General features: G+C 43.3%; 2 protein-coding genes across 2 annotated transcripts in view; both read right to left on the bottom strand.

Moving 5' to 3' along the window:
* The window catches only part of LOC146990267 (uncharacterized), a 206,463-nt gene that overhangs the window by 35,361 nt on the left and 152,882 nt on the right, over positions 1-18,220 (bottom strand). The gene's annotated exons all lie outside the window — the stretch shown is intronic.
* Positions 7,712-18,220, bottom strand: part of LOC146990270 (high affinity choline transporter 1-like) — a 17,201-nt gene continuing 6,692 nt past the window's right edge. Inside the window, exons 4-8 of the mRNA XM_085772986.1 lie at positions 16,536-16,684; positions 15,704-15,847; positions 15,348-15,501; positions 12,691-12,908; positions 7,712-8,221 (exon numbers count right to left, since the gene is read on the bottom strand). Of these exons, the coding sequence (XP_085629112.1) occupies positions 7,712-8,221; positions 12,691-12,908; positions 15,348-15,501; positions 15,704-15,847; positions 16,536-16,684 (1,175 nt within the window). The remainder of the gene's footprint in view (positions 8,222-12,690; positions 12,909-15,347; positions 15,502-15,703; positions 15,848-16,535; positions 16,685-18,220) is intronic.

Below are 18,220 nucleotides of genomic sequence, written 5' to 3'. Positions count from 1 at the left end.
GTTCGTTTATCGTCTTAAAAGTGTGCATATCTACTCAGTATATAGGCTAACAAAAAAAAAGTTTTGTTGCAAAATATTTACCATGTAAAATATTTATGAGGGAAATGGCTGTGATGTAGCCTAAACCTTTTTTTTCTTTTTGTTTTTTTCCCCCCAGTCTATGTGGACAACAACGCTGATTTATTCGTGGACCCAGACAGGAGCACACCCTTTCCTGGATCTTTGTTCCAGAAAGCGCACGATCTCACCACCTATTACACTAACATGGACTGCACCACTGTGGCGAACCTGGTGATGATTGAGGACAGTCACACCACCACAGCAGGCTAGATAACATAATAATAATAATAATATTAATAATAATAAAACAACAAAACAAAAGTTATGTCTATGATACAATGTTTGACAGCCTATTACTCATATGTGTATTGTAGAGAGCTCCAAGGAGAATGCTGCCCCTCTCAGCCAATCACCATCCCCTGCCCTGCCTGCCAACGAAAGCTTCAATAGGGAACAAACACTGTTCCTCATTGATCTGATGCGGCAACAACTTGCAGCAGAATCTGAAGGCCTCCCAAAGAGTCTCAAGGAGCTGAACTCTCGGCTGAAATCGGCAAGGTGCAATAAGAAGAACCTCTGGAAGTATTCGGAGTTGTTTTGTCCCGAGAAAGTGGCCAGGAAATGGAATACCCTAATTGACGCAGATAAAAAAATTAAGGACAACAACAAGTCTACGGGTAAAGGAACCATCCGCTTTCAGTTTTACGATGAAATGGATGACCTTCTGGCTGGGCAGCATGATGTTGTTTTCCCTGTGGTTGGCACAGCAGCGGGGATCGATATCAGAAGACCAGAGGTGCTTGGACCTTCGGCCGTCACGGCACCTCCAGCAGAGGCTGCTCTCTGTTCCAGCACGCACACCCACACCCACACAGCACCAACACACACACGACCTCATAAACGTCGGTGGGAGCAAAATGACGTCCTCCAGTTCTAGTGATGGGATCGGCAGTTCTTTTGACTGTACTGAATCACTAGAATCAGTTCCTTAAAATGAGTCGTTCAAAAAAAAAAAAAAAACGAGAGGCCCTATGTTCCCACCATTGGTTGGGTTTAGGTAATGAAGAAAAGGGTTGGTTAAGTTTAGTAAAAAGACCAGGTAGAGGCTAGACAGGCTAGATAGACAGAGTCCAGATAGGTAGAGAGTCCAGTGGGAACATAGGGCCTAATTTTGAGAAAAATCTTAGAACTGTGGGAACATAGGCATGGACCCCGCCATGTAGCCTATCTCGCTTTCTTTCCCCTGCCCGTTGTCTTCCGTGTCACTTTGTTGCCGCTCCACAGAGCGCACATGGCTAATTAATATGCACGTGCTGACCATGGGAAGGCGTTCTGGGGGCGGAGTATGAGGTGTGTTCACGTGCGCACCATTCTTGGATCCAGTGTGATTTATCAAAGAGAAATTGCGGAGAGTTGTGTGTACACACAGTTTGATAGATCTGAAAAAGGTGTAAATATTTTGGGTGTGCGCCATTTTCGTCTTTTCGCCGTAGGCCTAAGCAAAAATTTAGTAGCAGTTTTACACCCTTTTTGATAAATGAGGCCCCAGGCCCTAAGCCCAGAGCCCAGACGCTCACAGCTGCAGCTTCTCCGCGGCTCATCCGCGGCGCTGTCCATGGTGCTGAAGGTGACAGGTTAACTTGACAAACAAACTGCAACATAGTTCTGTTTGTTTATCATGTGTGTCAGTTTTGTGTGTGACTTGATAGTTTAGTTGTTGAGATTAAGAACATTACTCCCTCATCAAACCAGTGATAGACATGCTGAAAAGAAAAAAGAGAGAGAGAGACGCGCCTGGGTATCGCAGCTTTAAAAAAAAAAAAAAAAAAAAGATGACGGGTCGGAATAGCGGTACCAAAAAGTGTCGGAATACCGGCATGTCTAGATAGAGGGATGTCGTAATAGCGGGATGTCTAAATAGAGACATGTCGGAATAGCGGACAGACCCCGTAATTATCAAAGCTTGGTCGCCGTGCTGAGGCACCGGGTCGGTTTGAGCTGCAGTCATGAAGTTATAGGCTACATTGACACTCTTCTGGTTGACAGAGTTTTAGTGATGGTACAGCCTGAAGCCATACCTGTCAAGTGGCCGGGAAAGTCCCGTATTTTACCCTTCTTTCCCACCGTCCTCCCGTATTAGAATTTTCCCGTAAATATCCCGTATTTTAACCTGCGTTACTAAAAAATAATAATACCAGGCCCGGGCGGAGTAAAAAAAAACATCCCCTGCCCTGAGCTCTGTGACTGGCCTCGCGATAACTGCCACATGCTGCAGTAGCCTAGGTGTAAGTGGCAGTTGTCACGAGGTTAGCGTGTAACGTCAGATGACAAGTGACAACGCGAGAAAAAAAGAGAAAAAGAAAACAAAAATGGATGATGGACTCCTTCTGCCAAAAAACCCAAACCGTCGTGTGACTACCGCGATCGATGGGACAGCAAATTTACTTTTCTGAAGAGGAGCGGGGTGGGGGACAGTCACGCGCTTTGTAGGATTTGTAACTGCGACTTTAGCATCTCGCACAGGGGAAGGAATGATGTAAGTCAGCACGAGAAATCCGCTAAGCAAAAGCGCGGCTAGAGGCACAAAAACATGCCCAGGCGATGTCAGCATTCTTAACGAGAATTGCCACCGAGGCAGACCAGGTCACAAGTGCAGAGGTAAAAATGGCAATGCTGTGTGCCAAAAACAACATTCCTTTCTCCTTCTCCTATGGACTGCAGATCTCTGAAAAGAGACCATTCCCATGCTAATGTTGTTCCTTTTGAAACGGAGGCAGAAAATATTACCACTCTGGGACTTCATCAATCCCCAACCTCTCAGGTGCTTCAGAGACTGATATACAGTTTTGACAATACTACTGTGAATTCTGATCTCCAAGACCTTAAGAACTGTGCAGCAGCTTTTGTTGCTAAAATGTATTCTGCATCAAATACCACTCTTACTGATGTTCAGAAAATGATTGCCTGCACAAAAGAGTTACTTGAGAAAATAGAAATATTCATTGTTAAGTATTTTGATGACCACCTTCACACTTATGTGATTGAAAAGACAAATGAATTTCAAGTGATTAATCTTAAAGATGCAACTGATGCTTTGCCACTTGATGTATATGAAGAGATTCTCAATTTCACTTACTGACAAGATATAGATGTAAATGTTGATGTAAATGTTGACTTGTGTAAATGGTAAAAGTACACGTGATGAATTGAAAGAATTATTAAATAAAATGCCAAGTAAAATTCAATTATGATGTTTTTTTTAATATAGAATGCACACACTAAACACTTAACACACAACTATAAATAAATGGCAAATTGAACAAATATAAACTATATGAATTTGAAAAATGTCTTTTTAAGTTGTTATGAGGAAATGCAAAGTAAAGTTTTAATGAATTTAGCACTTTTTATTACTCTGCGTTTTTTTCTCTATTTATATGTATGATGTTTTTAATGTATGATTTGTCTTGTATGTCTTGTCTTTGTATGACATGTGTTGAGTGGGAATGTGGGGATTGTGGAGCTGTTGTGCAGCACAAATTTCCGTAAGGACAATAAAGGTCTTTTAAGTTGTTTTTTTTAAAGTTTGCCGTCTTGGCTGGTCATTTCTACACCAGCAGACATGAAGAGGAGGATGAAAATAGAGGAGGCTCTTGCTGCAATTTTGCACCATGAGGAGAGTGACGATGTCACAGAGGAGGAGGCTACCGACGAAGATGACAGTGTGGAAGATGTTTCCATTGACAACGAGGAGGTGTCAGAGGAGGAAATTCAGCCAAGCAGCTCAGAGGAAGAGGAGGAGGAGGAGGAAGAAGAAAATCAGGTGGATTTGGAGGGTGAAACTACATGGATGTCAAGAAATGGGGAATTCTTGTGGTTTCCCACACAAGAAAACACCCTGCCATTCGTCCCACGTCCAGTGTTGACCCCAGAGCCCACTTATTTAGCAAATGCCAGGATAACCAGCCCTGAGACAGCATTTGACCTCTTTTTTCATGAAGAGATTCTGCAGCTGATCTTGCATTTTACAAACCTGCAAGGAATGAGGTTTGTGCATGATACCCAGGGGGCAAAATCCCAGTTTTTTGAAAAACGGACACGGAGCGTTGTAAAAGGTTTGACGCCAGAAATGATATCTACGAACTTCAAGGATTAAAACCTGGGTGGACAACCCGGTCAACTAGCTGCTGGAAAGCTACAGGGGCCAAAACCCCTTTCTGGGGTCATTTTGCTGGTGAAATGATGTAAATGCAAATATTTAGGTACTACAATGGCATAAATAGTCATACAACTATAAAATTTGGCAGAGAGTATCTTGACACATAGGGGTAGGCATGAAAAAAAGATTCTGGGGTTTGCTGCAACTCAATTTTAAGATATCTCCCTCAACATCCCAAAAAAGACCAAAAAAAGTACTGTTCGCCTGACAAATTCTCATGAAAATTATTATTTTTCAGCACTTTATGGAGAATATCTATGCTTAACATGTATATAGAAAATTTCCTTAATTCATGAGCTTCCATTTGAGTCCAAGATAGCCTTTCTACTAGCTACTGGAAAGCTACAGGCTGTCTCCAAACAAGGCAACACCTATTGTGAAAAACTCCATGTTAACTGGCATGATCAGAAACCATTCTATTTCTGGTCTCCCCAAAGTGAACAGATAGATAGAGAAGACCGTTGTCCACAGCAAGTGGAGCTTTTGAGATAGAAAGGCTATCTGGGACTCAAATGGAAGCTTATGAATTAAGGACATTTTCTATATACATGTTAAGCATAGATATTCTCCATAAGGTGTTGAAAAATAATAATTTTCATGAGAATTTGTCAGACGAACAGTACTTTTTTTTGGTCTTTTTTGGGATGTTGAGGGAGATATCTTAAAATTGAGTTGCAGCAAACCCCAGAATCTTTTTTTCCTGCCTCCCCCTATGTGTCAAGATACTCTCTGCCAAATTTTATAGTTGTATGACTATTTATGCCATTGTAGTACCTAAATATTTGCATTTACATCATTTCACCAGCAAAATGACCCCAGAAAGGGGTTTTAGCCCCCTGTAGCTTTCCAGCAGCTAGTTGACCGGGTTGTCCACCCAGGTTTTAACCCTTCAAGTTCCTAGAGATCATTTCTGGTGTCAAACCTTTTACAACGCTCCGTGTCCGTTTTTTTGCTTTGCCCCCTGGGTATGAGTGGAGAGATGTGGATAAGAAGGAGCTGCAAGCATACCTCGGGCTTCTGATCCTAGCAGGCATGTACAAGTCGCAGCATGAGTCCACAAAGAGCCTGTGGGGCAACAGAAACAGGGCGTCCAATGTTTAGAGGCACCATGTCGCAGAAAAGATTTCTGCAGATCAATCTGGCCTTACGGTTTGATTACAAACTGTCACGTCCAGGCCGCCTCAAGGAGAAGCTGGCCCCGATCAAAGACTTGTGGAACCTATGGAGCTGCCGCCTGCCAAAGATGTTCAACCCAGGGAAGGACATATGTATTGACGAACAGCTGGTCCCTTTCAGGGGCCGCTGTTCTTTCAAGCAATACATGCCCTCCAAACCGGGGAAATATGGTTTGAAGATCTGGGCTCTTTGCAATGTTAAAACCTCGTACGCATGGAGGCTCCAAATTTACACCGGGAAGTCTGCCGCAAAAAAAAGAGAGAAAAATCAGGGGATGCGTGTCGTACTTGAGCTCACCAAAGACCTTGAGGGCCACACTGTCACTACAGACAACTTTTTCACGTCTTTTCCTTTGGCAGACGAATTGCAGACGAGGAGGATTGCACTGGTAGGAACACTTCGCAAAAACAAACTTGAGCTCCCACTGCAGCTGCTCAATATCAAACATAGAGAGGTGCTTTCCTCTATGTTTGCATTCACCAACAACAGGGCTGTGGTTTCCTATGTTCCGAGGAAGGGAAAAAATGTTTTGGTCATGAGCTCAAAACATCGGGAGCCAGAAGTCCAGGAATCTGGGAAACTGAAACCCCCAGATGATACTGGACTATAATGCATGCAAAGGGGCTGTGGACCACTTCGACCAAGGAAGCACTTACACATATACATCAATTATTTGCACTTTATTTATTATCTATGATTGTTTGATATAGTCTTACACTATTTGAATAATTGTATTCTTTATTTTTGTATTTATTAAAATAACAAGACAGATATGTATTTATTTATTTATGGGATGATAAAAGGGCATAAAAACATAAGAAAAAATCGTTGACCTGGTATGAAGTTGTCTGTTTTGGAATGAAGTTGTCTGTTATGAATTTCTTGAAGTACAGTTTTCTTGGGAGAATATGTTTGATGTTTTGTTCTTGTTGAACAAAAGTATTCAAACTATCATTACTCCAAAAAGTGTTGAAATCAATGTTGTTATTAATTATTGACTTATTAAAGACAGTTATAACCTCATCCAAAGTGTCGTACTTTGCACCTGACCTTTGGAAAATAGTGCATATTTTGTTTTTCTAAAATTGCCCATAGGTGTGAATGAGAGTGTGAATGGTTGTCTGTCTATATGTGTAGATGGTGCAGGATAAGTGGTATAGAAAATGAATGAATGAATAATTTTATTTGTACACCACTTTTCACAGACATAACATTCACAAAGTACCTCACAAAATTACAATTTAAAGAGCAACGTAAACAACAGTTAACAAAAAATGATTTAAAAAAATAACAGTTCTCACGCAATGATGACAGTGTTAACAACAGTCAACAACCTCATCATACAAAAAATGCAGACAATCATGAGCCACACAGAAAAAGACCCTTCAGACCAGAGGCAGCAGATGAATGCAAGCTTGTACAGACTCCCAGATTCAGATTCCGTTTAAGGGGAGACACTACAGGTGAATAGGGTAAAGATTTTAAATAACAGATATCACCATGAAGCTTCCCAACTTTATCACTTACATTAAGACAAATGCTTTTTGTATTACAAGTTTTGTCAAATTTTATATTTAAATATGTAAATGAGGCAATATCTGATGAAATATGAGCTAATTTGCCTACATTTCCAGAACCGAAATCTGAAAAATGGATGAAGCCCCTTTCAAAATTCTTGTTTCATTTTGTTGACATATTAGAGTCAGGGGATTTTGGATATCTCTTTTTATCACTTTGTAAATGAGAAAATACTGTCACAAGCCCTTTAAAAAAAAATCAAATTTTGCCATGTTTTTAGGAATAAAATGTTGTATAAATCAGGCTTTGAATGATATATCAACAATCCCCTCTGTAAAAACCTTCAGAATATAGACAGGAATAAAACGGGAAGGTTTGGTGTCTCTAGGTGCTGCTTAAGTGGAGATTTCAGGTTCAGAGTCTGAGAAAACGGCCTTTAAAGACATGTACTGTAAAGTCAACTTGTACTGTAAATGTAGTGTCTCGCCTTAAAAACTTGTAAAGAGCCTGCAGACCGCAGACATAGAGGGAGAGAGTTCTAGAGAGTTGGAGCCACTACCTCAAAGGCACCGTCACCTTTTGTCTTCAAGCTTAGAGCGGGGGACTGGTAAGCCTGATCTGTGTGTCATTGAGACAAAGTTACTACAACCTAACCAACCTAAAAACAATAATATGGTACAATCATAATAAACACAACAATAAAAACATAAAAACTACCCCTCCCTTGATTGAGGAAAGTTATGAGGGCTGGTCCTCATTGTCTTGGGGTGTTGATGTCTGCTTGTCTCGGGGTGTTGATGTCTGCTCACGTTTGACTTTAAACACATCCCACTTCTGAGACAGGTGACCTCTGTTGAACATGTAGGATGCCAGCCAGGAGAAGAGCAGAATGGCCACAAGTGAAATCATCATGATGACCGTGCGGAAGGGGAAGTACTGTGTCAGCTTTCCCTCTGCATTTAGCCGGCAGCCAGGGAACCTGATGGCGGGAAGCAGGCCGATGAGGGGCTCGCCACTCAGCAACCTCATTACCAGTCCGATAACGTATCCCACGGTGGCCCCGTAACCATTAGAAACCTCAAAGAAGAGGACACAGACGAGCTGAGGGAACATGATGATGTAGGACATGTCCACGCCCAGGAGCCAGAAGACCAGGATGCTGCTGTCCAAGAAGGAGAGGGCGGTGCCAGCCATCCCCACCACCACCACTGAGATGCGGATCACCCACTGCATCTCACGGTCCGATGCCTGAAGGAGCAAAAAGAATGACATGAGGAGACAAAGAGTTTCACATGACACCTTGTTCTACAGTCTAACAGCTGAAATACACTGGGAACGGCCGCGACGCGAAACGTGTGTCGCGCGACCCGCAGCAGTAGTGATGTGTCGGCCGCGAACGATCCGGCTCTAAGAGCCGGCTCTTTGAAGTGAACGACGGGAGCCGGCTCCTCTTTGGGAGCCGTTTTAGTATTTTTTTCTCCTCTGCTTGTTGTAGTGAAAGCCACAGATCGACGGGGGAAGGGGGTAAAAACGAAACTAATCAACCAGCGCATCCAGCACGAGCCTGTGGCAGCACCTCTCTCTCTCTCTCCCCCTCTCGCTCTCTCTAGCTGGTGCGGACACTCACGCAGGCACAGGTAGGGTAGTGACAGTAATAAACAAATGCGCTAAATCGCGCTAATGCGTTCAAATTGCTGTCCTCCCCCCATCTGACAGTCTGACCGTCCGACGGAGGAGGGGGGGGGGGGCATTTGGGCATTTAAATAAGCAGTAAGCAGTTCAAAGGCAGAGTGTAGATTGTGCAAGGTGAAAATCTCATATGGAGCAGGCTCCACAAACACATGCACAGGCACATCTGTATGCAGGATGTAGCTACAGCATTGACAATTTTGATTGATTATTTTGATTTTTTTTTTTTTTGACATGAGAAGTTTTCATCCATAAGTGCAAAAGAAAAGTTAGTCTGGAGCCCTGGACTTTGTTTTTTATAGGCCTACTTTATGATTTATTTTTGTAACACTCTATTCAAGGTTGAGTGTGTTCAGTAGGCCTAAATAAAGGCATAAATGAAAATATTTGATATAATGTTTGTTTTTTTTACATTAGTAATTAATTTTACACATAGTTTTGCATTATTTTGGTGATAAGCAACATAAAATCTGAGGAGCCACTTGGGAGCCGAAAGAGCCGGCTCTTTTTAGTGAGCCGAGCCGAAAGAACTGGCTCTCCAAAAAGAGCCGGAATTCCCATCACTACGCAGCAGCTCGCGCCCATTTAGTCAATGGAAGCTCCTCCACCGGCCATGTGAGCGACGCGCACTCCAGTGGCCGTCGCGCGACATCTCTCTTCTTTTTCGCGCCGGGTCTATTTTATTTCCTCGTCGTGTGGCTATGCGACCCTCAAACAGGTAGAAAAAAGTTAAATGCGATTAAAATAAATGTCTCATGTACCAGAGGCAAAGCCAGTAGCAGTGCAACATTATGGGGTTTGTTTTGTTACGTTGTGGATCCACGATCGTGTAGTTAAACAGTTAATTGATACCATTTAATATAGTCTGCACTTGCAAACCCTACATAGTCAGCAAATTATGTGTGAAAAAGGTACTGTCAATCCATTTTAACAGGAGGGATGTAAAAATGTGTTGAGATACATAAAGTGCACTCATTTACTGTAGGCTTGACAAGGTGAAGCTGACAGCTGCAACAACAAACACAGTGAAGCCGTGTCGCGTCGCATCCGTGCCTGGTGTAGCAGGTTAAAAACTCCGCTCCGCCCCGCGATACCATTCCCAGTGTATTCCTGGCGTAAGGCTACGTTCAACACTGCAGGTCTGCATGCACAATTCCGATTTTTTGTTTGGCTGTTCACATTACGTCTTTAAATGTGGCCTGTCTACGGATTGCTGTGTGAACAGCTCACGCTCCTGAAGTGACCCGCATGCGCACTAGATCATTGATAACATCACGCCACAACGGTGTTTACGGAAGCGAACATGGCAACGGCAACCAGTATTGTAGGACTGTATGGCTTAATGCTAAAGGATTCAAACCCTGGTCTCCCGCTTGTTAGAGTAGTGTCTCTCCCCACTACGCTGTCAACCTTGCTCTGTTATCCATGTCTTGATTCTGTTCTTGGCTCCCGCCTGCAGTGTTGTGGGTAACGCGTTACAAAGTAACGAGTTAGAGTACTTTAATTACTTTTTTCGTGTAACATAACGCGTTAGTTTCGTGCGTTGAGCAATCAGTAACTTTTTTTTTTTTTTTAAAAGCAATCCGTTCTCCGGATAAGGAAAGGAAAATCCCGACTGCAGCCTGCTTTTTGTCAGACAGTAGGCTTCTGTGGAACCTGCGGATGTGTCAGCCGAGGCGCTGTGCTGTGATGCGTCTGTGCCCTGCTGACCTACGTTGCCTGTGTGTGTGTGTGTGTGTGTGTGTGCGCGCGTTTCAATTCGCCAGCAAAAAGGACAAGAACATATCGGTAAAATGCACACTCTGCATTGGTGATAAGCTTCTATCGACCGCAAAACAATCCACTTCCAATTTAAAGCAGAAGTAAGCAGAATGTTTGCGTTAATAAAAGTCTTAAATAGTTATATCTTCCGACAGCAATCACTTACATAGAGTGTTTGGTCTGAAACACGGGTCTGTCAGTCACTCTGCTCTGCTGTAAGCCGAGGAGAAAACTTTCCTTGTATCCTACAACCTTTATCCAATGAGGAGAGAGAACGGCATAAAGGGGCGGTCCTCTCTGTGTGTGCAGCCAAGGGATGCGCGTGAATGTGGTGACGTAGGGACGAGGGCGGGGACTGCTAACTCCATCTGCTGACAAGAAGTTAGACAAAACGACCGGATCGCTTACTTCTGCTTTAAGGGCCCATTCACATGGATCAGCTGCACGGACCTGCTTCACCAGCAGCAACAAGCAGCCCGGCTCTCAGGGCTTGCCCGGTCCAGCCCGGATCTCTACTCCATAGCTGCCGTAGCAGCAGTGTGATATCAGTACATTTAATCGCATTTTTAACTTTTATCACACACAAGGTAGGAAGTTCACGTCTCGCCAGCCTCCCTCCTCTCCACACCTGAGTCCTCAGTTCAAACTGACAAACAGATCGAGCAGTGTAGCCTCTGAGAGGGATTCACGGCAACTCCTCGCTATGTGGCATATTTCTGACTGTCTTTCCTGTTGATGTCATTATTATGTTAATGTTATCCTGTAGAGTTAATTTGGTTGGATGACTGACTGATGTTCTCTTCTATAATACACATTCTACATTACAGAGGCGACATCTTTCCACTTTCCGCTTCTTTCACCTTTCAAACGGGGCAGAGCTCCATGGGAAACACCTGCCTGACACAGCAATGTAGGGAACCGTGCACGTCCGCGGTGCACAGCTCCATGGACATGCACGGGGGGAAAAAACGGTGTCGCCGTTGCACCGAACGCATGCGGCTACTGCGCCGCTTTGGGTTGAATTCATGCACTTTCATTAAATTTGCATTTGCAGATAGGAAGGAAGGAAGGAAGGAAAATGTATTTATATAGCACCTTTCACAGACAGCAGTCACAAGGTGCTGAACACAATCAGTCAACATTTGACCGACAGGGAGACAATCAACAACAACAACAACAATGCAGAGAACAATCGCAATACATTGGCTACAGTGTAAAAGAGTTAATAAAAGGCAAGAGAAAATAAGTGGGTTTTTAGCTGCTTTTTAAATGATATGACTGAGGAAGCAGCTCTCAATTCTGGAGGCAGGGCATTCCAAAGCCTTGGTGCAACGGATTCAAAAGCCCTGTCACCTTTAGTAATGAGCCTAGTGCGGGGGACATGGAGCAGGCCTTGGTATGATGAACGTAACGGTCTGGAAGTGGTGTAGGGTTTTATGAGTTCAGAGATGTAGGTGGGAGCTTGACCGTGAATGGCCTGATAGGTAATAACCAATATTTTGAAGTGAATCCTGAAATGTACCGGAAGCCAGTGAAGAGAGAACAGAATGGGGGTGATGTGATGTGATTTATGAGACCTGGTAAGGAGCCTGGCAGCGGCATTCTGTATTAATTGAAGACGGTCAGTGGATGATTTGCTGAGGCAGGAGAACAGTGAATTGGAGTAGTCCAGACGGGATGAAACAAAAGCGTGGATGATCATTTCTAGTTCGGGTGTGGAGACCATGGTTCTGAGCTTAGCAATGTCTCGGAGATGAAAAAAGCAGATCCGGGATAACTGATTGATATGTTTGTCAAAATTCATGTGTTGATCAAAAGTGACACCTAAATTCTTGAGATTTGGACGTATTAATGATTTTAAGGAACCCATACAATTTCTCATCTCAGAGACAGCGTCATCAGTACCAATGATAAGAAGTTCTGATTTACCAGTGTTAAGCTGCAGGAAATTGCTGGCCATCCAATTCTGAACTTCGGCCAAACAATCACATAAATTACTAACATTACAATTGGAGTTGGGGTCGAGGGACAGATATAACTGAATATCATCAGCATAACAGTGATAGGATATACCCTTGTAATTACTAATGATCTTGCCTAGTGGGAACAGGTAGAGGGCAAAAAGGATTGGGCCCAGGACCGATCCCTGAGGCACCCCACAGGATAAGGGGGCGGATTCAGAGGTGAAAGGACCTACAGACACGGTGAGGTGAGATAGTTGAGTTGGTTGGGTACACCCCCATGATATCTTTCTCCAAAAGTCTCACCTTCTTTCTGATGATGTTCTTGTAGATGTTTGAAGAAAACAGTGATGCGGAAGACAGAAGAGCCGAGTCCATGGAAGACATTACAGCAGCAGTTACAGCTCCGATGCCGACGAAGGAGATGTACGTAGGTGTCAGGTACTTCAGGGCGGTGGGAAGGACGGAGCCCGCCTGGCCATTTTCATACGGGGTGTTCGGTCCATAGGTGGTTGAGTTCCAGTCTGGGAGGAGAGAGGAGAATATTTGGATTAAGACCAAAGACTGACTGAACAAATGAATGAATTGGGGAGGAGAGAGTTAATGTGATGAATAGATCTTAATTCAGTTAAAGTCACTGTAAAGTGAAATTGGAGTTTTGTTTCAAAATATATTAAAAGTGTTTGCAATGTATTGACAACATGCAAAAATACTAATTTCTGTACAGTGCTTAGTTTTAGAGTTTTAGGGTTGAACAGTTTGACTCTGCTGCAGTGGTCTAGTTTTTTATGGGTGGGCTTACAGAGTGGGCACCATGACACACTGCCATCCCTACTTCAGGGCTCCAGACTGTGACTAAATGGTCGCATTTTGCGACTAAAATTTGTAACAATGCGAGTAAATTTTTCATCTACTCGCGCATGTGCGACCAGTAAATTCGCCGACTTTTTTTTTTTTAATGACCTTTACTGTGATTGGCTGATGTGTGAAAAGAAGCGTGTTTCTCTTCTCTTCATCTCAGAGACGTCTTTCCACAGCAGAGCTCCGTGAAACAGCAGGAGACACACAGGCCGGCGTTCCGCGTGTGTGTGCTGAACGTCACCCGCGATATTTTTTTTTTTGACGGCTCACTACAAACATCCCATAATATGCTTGCGATCTCAGCAGTGGTACTCAAATCGTCACAAGGCAACGAAGCAGGTTGACTTGCGTTACATTGCAGAACTGTGATGCACAGAGGCTCCCAAATGGAAATGATTGATTGATTTTTTTTTTGTTTTTTTAGGGCTGGGCGGGGGGTCTCAACGAGTTTGATGCCAAGCAGTCCGTGCACATAGGGGGGTCTAGGATGAGTTTACCACAAGTGGTGTGTCTTGTTCTGTTATTTGTCAGTGCAGCCTAAACATTAACTTTATATTTTCAGTATTTAAACTGTTGCACACTAAAATGTGAATTTAAAACATTATAGTTTCTGCATCTATCAAAGTATTTATCAGTAATACAGTGAAAATTTCGGTGTGCGCCCCTAAATTCTCTGCTTGCGCTCCTAAAATTTTAAGTGGCCACTGTGCTCCGAGTAAAAAAAAAGAGTTAGTCTGGAGCCCTGTACTTTCATAACTCCTCCCATGTACACAGTAACATTATAAATACTTTATTATAAACAATGCTTGCATCTGTGGTTATCCTGCTCGTTTTGAGTCAGTTATACCTACGCAGTTGTTTTTCTATAGCTAGCTGGCCATGCCGTTGTCTCGAAAGTGTGTCTTTCCTGGCTGTGTGACTTCGGAGATCAGCTCGGTCACTTTCTTCTCGTTTCCCCGGGAGGAAAAGGTGAAGGACAGGTGGATTGCTTTTGTCCAGAGCTATGCTGGTGGGGAGAAGTGCATCACCACCATAGCGTGCCTCTGCAGCACCGGATAGTTTTTCAAACTTTCACCGGCGACAGCTGGGGTTCACGGACAAACCGCTGCAGCTGATTGGGGGAGCGTTGCCAACTATCCCCCTACCACCTGCCCTTCATCTCTTATGTGAAACATGAAGCTTCACTTTTAATTCAAACTAACAAGACTTACACAATTTCATCAATGGGACCAGCCGGCGGAAAAACTCCAAAAGACGCCAAAACAGTCACAGTCCAGGTGAGCCTCTGAAGCGTCACAGCTGATCGCCATAGCAACGGGAGCCTTGAAGGCTACACCGCCACAACAATGAGGGCCGCCGTCAGCACGGGACGAACGGGGCTAGCGTTAGCGCGCTATCAGGGCAAGCAGAGATTCGTGTGCTGACGGCAGCAGCACCATATTTACTTCCCTCACTGCTAGGTGTGTATCAGTTTCAGTTTAGTTTATTTGAAAAGGGACAATGCACATTAATACACATTGTGTTAAAAAAAAAAACACAAATGCACCCGAATTAGCTTAAAAAGCTAGTTTTCATCGACTGTCCCTCTGCCAGATTGTACAAGGCAACCTTTGAAAAGAACAACAATGGAATAAAATATTGTACCACATAGGGTGGAACACCGAAACATTCAGATAAGAGCTGGATTCAGACTCAGGCTCAAGCGTATAGCTCAAACCCATAGCTGCTTGGGTACGATGTGACAGTTAGCATTAGCGTAGTCCGATATTTGATTTGACAGTTGAAACTTGACGACGCTCATCAAGTGGGCGAGGCTTCGGTGCCTGTAGCAGACGCGCCCCCAGCTTCCAGAGCTGAGAGAACTGCCTCATTTTGTCATGATTTTAAAACCTCATTTCACCTACTAAACACATTTTTCTAGCATTCACCTTTGGCAGGATGGTTAACAAGACATCTGTCTGGGATGTGATTAACTCAGAAGACGAATCTAGTGTCACTTTACAGGGACTTTAAATAAAGGGGGAAATGTCTAATTTCCTATTGTTTTTTATGTCCAGTGCAGACTACGCTTATACATTTAGTTGTGAGTTAAGAGTGTGTACCTGTGGATGCAGCCACGGCTCCCACCAGCACCGATGGGACACCCAGCACCAGGCAGAAGGCTGCTGATACAAAGCAGGTCACTTGAGCCTGGGAGTAAGATGAGGCGGACAGGATTCTTTGGTAGAAAGCTTGGTAGGCCAAACCGCCCAGAGCCTAGGACAAACACAGGACAGGAATCAGTTGATGCAGCAATAAGAACTATTCTCTCATGCCTATGTTGTTGCTATGCTTGGCCGTTGTTGTGTCTAATGAAATAAGCCTGAATCTGATTGAACTGCTGAGTTGATTTTAATTTAAACGCTATGATTTATTTAGAGACGTGCACTCTGCGACGACCACTCCCACTCCCACTCACCAGCAGCATGAAGTCATCAACCCACTTGCCGGCATCTTTCAACTCAACCACGCCGACCCAGGGAGCCTGGAAGGTCTGGTTGTAGGCCGTCACGGCTATGTCCATTGAGTGAGTGTTGGTCATCAGGAACGGCACACAGACCCACTGTATACACAAACACAAGGACACAACTAATCTGATTATCGGCCCAGTAGGGGAAGTTTTCAGTTGAACACTGGGAATTGGGAATCTGAAACTAGAGCTGGGGTTGAAGCTCCAGTACGATGGGCTTTTTAGTTTCACGCAGTGGTAATAATCTCATCAGCAGCTCTATCAAATAGCTGGCCTTTTCATCACATCACATCAGATCTGATTGGTGCGGCGCCACAAAGAGTAATTTGTTAAAAAAAGAAAAGAAAAAACGTCTTTTCCCCAGTTATCTGGCAAATGGCATTCCCTCACTCTCTTTATTGAATGAAATACAGAACAGTCTACTGGCTGTGGTGTCAGTGGTTAACTTGACTTTTACCAGCGAGCCCTGTGGGTACCCCGTATTCAACCGCACATTCAACAATCAAATGATAGCAGCCATTTGGAACGTGAGGTGTGGGGAGGAAAACTCAAACAAGCTAATAAAATCAGTGATGCTTTAATTTGGCAGGTAATCCAATCTTGCTTGCATAGTTAATAAGGTACCAGGTAGCTCAGGATGTATAATTTAATCCCTCTGGGCTTTCGTCCACTTATCTGCATTATCTAGCTGAGTGAATGATCTGATAGGGAACATACAGTACTTGATGCTGTTCATCGTTCAATGTGCTGCTGTGCGAATGGATGGAAAGATGTTACGCACCAGGCTGGAAAAGATGAGTATAAGCTGGATCACATCCGTGTAGGCCACAGAGTAGAGCCCCCCCATCAGTGTGTAACCGATGGCCAACACAGAGGAAATGATGATGGAGGTGGCGTAGGACAGATCCAGGATCACACTCATAGTACCACCTGGAACAACACAACACAGCAGAGCAACACAATCAGGGGACTGATGGCTAAATATCACCTAGTTAGTCTTCTAATGTACAGAGGTTGGTAGCAACACATGCATGCAACTGATTACTGTCATATTTTAATTGTTGTGTGATTAGGTTCTTTTTGCTTTTAAATCTTTTCTCTCTCTCACACAAACACACACACACACACACACACACTATACATGCATCCACTCTTGTGTACTGAGACGTTGGAACTTATAAGAAGCTTGGCAATGACACTTTTCTTTTATACTGTTCATTTGCTGTAATGCAATATTTTCCACAGAGCACTGACAAACAAATTACACTTTAAGAGCAAAAAAGAAAAAGACATCTACCCAGGGGGCAAAATCCCAGTTTTTTGAAAAACGGACACGGAGCGTTGTAAAAGGTTTGACACCAGAAATGATATCTAGGAACTTCAAGGATTAAAACCTGGGTGGACAACCCGGTCAACTAGCTGCTGGAAAGCTACAGGGGGCCAAAATCCCTTTCTGGGGTCATTTTGCTGGCGAAATGATGTAAATGCAAATATTTAGGTACTACAATGGCATAAATAGTCATACAACTATAAAATTTGGCAGAGAGTATCTTGACACATAGGGGGAGGCATGAAAAAAACATTCTGGGGTTTGTTGCAACTCAATTTTAAGATATCACCCTCAACATCCCAAAAAAGACCAAAAAAAGTACTGTTCGCCTGACAAATTCTCATGAAAATTATTATTTTTCAGCACTTTATGGAGAATATCTATGCTTAGCATGTATATAGAAAAATTCCTTAATTCATAAGCTTCCATTTGAGTCCAAGATAGCCTTTCTACTAGCTACTGGAAAGCTACAGGCTGTCTCCAAACAATGCAACACCTATTGTGAAAAACTACATGTTAACTGGCCTGATCAGAAACCATTCTATTTCTGGTCTCCCCAAAGTGAACAGATAGATAGAGAAGACCGTTGGCCACAGCAAGTGGAGCTTTTGAGATAGAAAGGCTATCTTGGACTCAAATGGAAGCTTATGATTTAAGGAATTTTTCTATATACCTGTTAAGCATAGATATTCTCCATAAAGTGCTGAAAAATAATAATTTTCATGAGAATTTGTCAGGCGAACAGTACTTTTTTTGGTCTTTTTTGGGATGTTGAGAGTGATATCTTAAAATTGAGTTGCAACAAACCCCAGAATGTTTTTTTCATGCCTCCCCCTATGTGTCAAGATACTCTCTGCCAAATTTTATAGTTGTATGACTATTTATGCCATTGTAGTACCTAAATATTTGCATTTACATCATTTCGCCAGCAAAATGACCCCAGAAAGGGGTTTTGGCCCCCTGTAGCTTTCCAGCAGCTAGTTGACCGGGTTGTCCACCCAGGTTTTAATCCTTGAAGTTCCTAGATATCATTTCTGGTGTCAAAGCTTTTACAACGCTCCGTGTCCGTTTTTTTGCTTTGCCCCCTGGGTAATCTGTAGTCTTTTGAGTCAAGAATAAAGTTACGACTAAACATG

Source organism: Trachurus japonicus, chromosome 3 (genome assembly GCF_045865225.1).
Source record: "Trachurus japonicus isolate A0001 chromosome 3, Traja_1.0".
Classification (NCBI taxonomy): domain Eukaryota; kingdom Metazoa; phylum Chordata; class Actinopteri; order Carangiformes; family Carangidae; genus Trachurus; species Trachurus japonicus.
The sequence above is the reverse complement of the archived record's forward strand: the minus strand, read 5'-3'. Positions and strand labels throughout refer to the sequence as shown.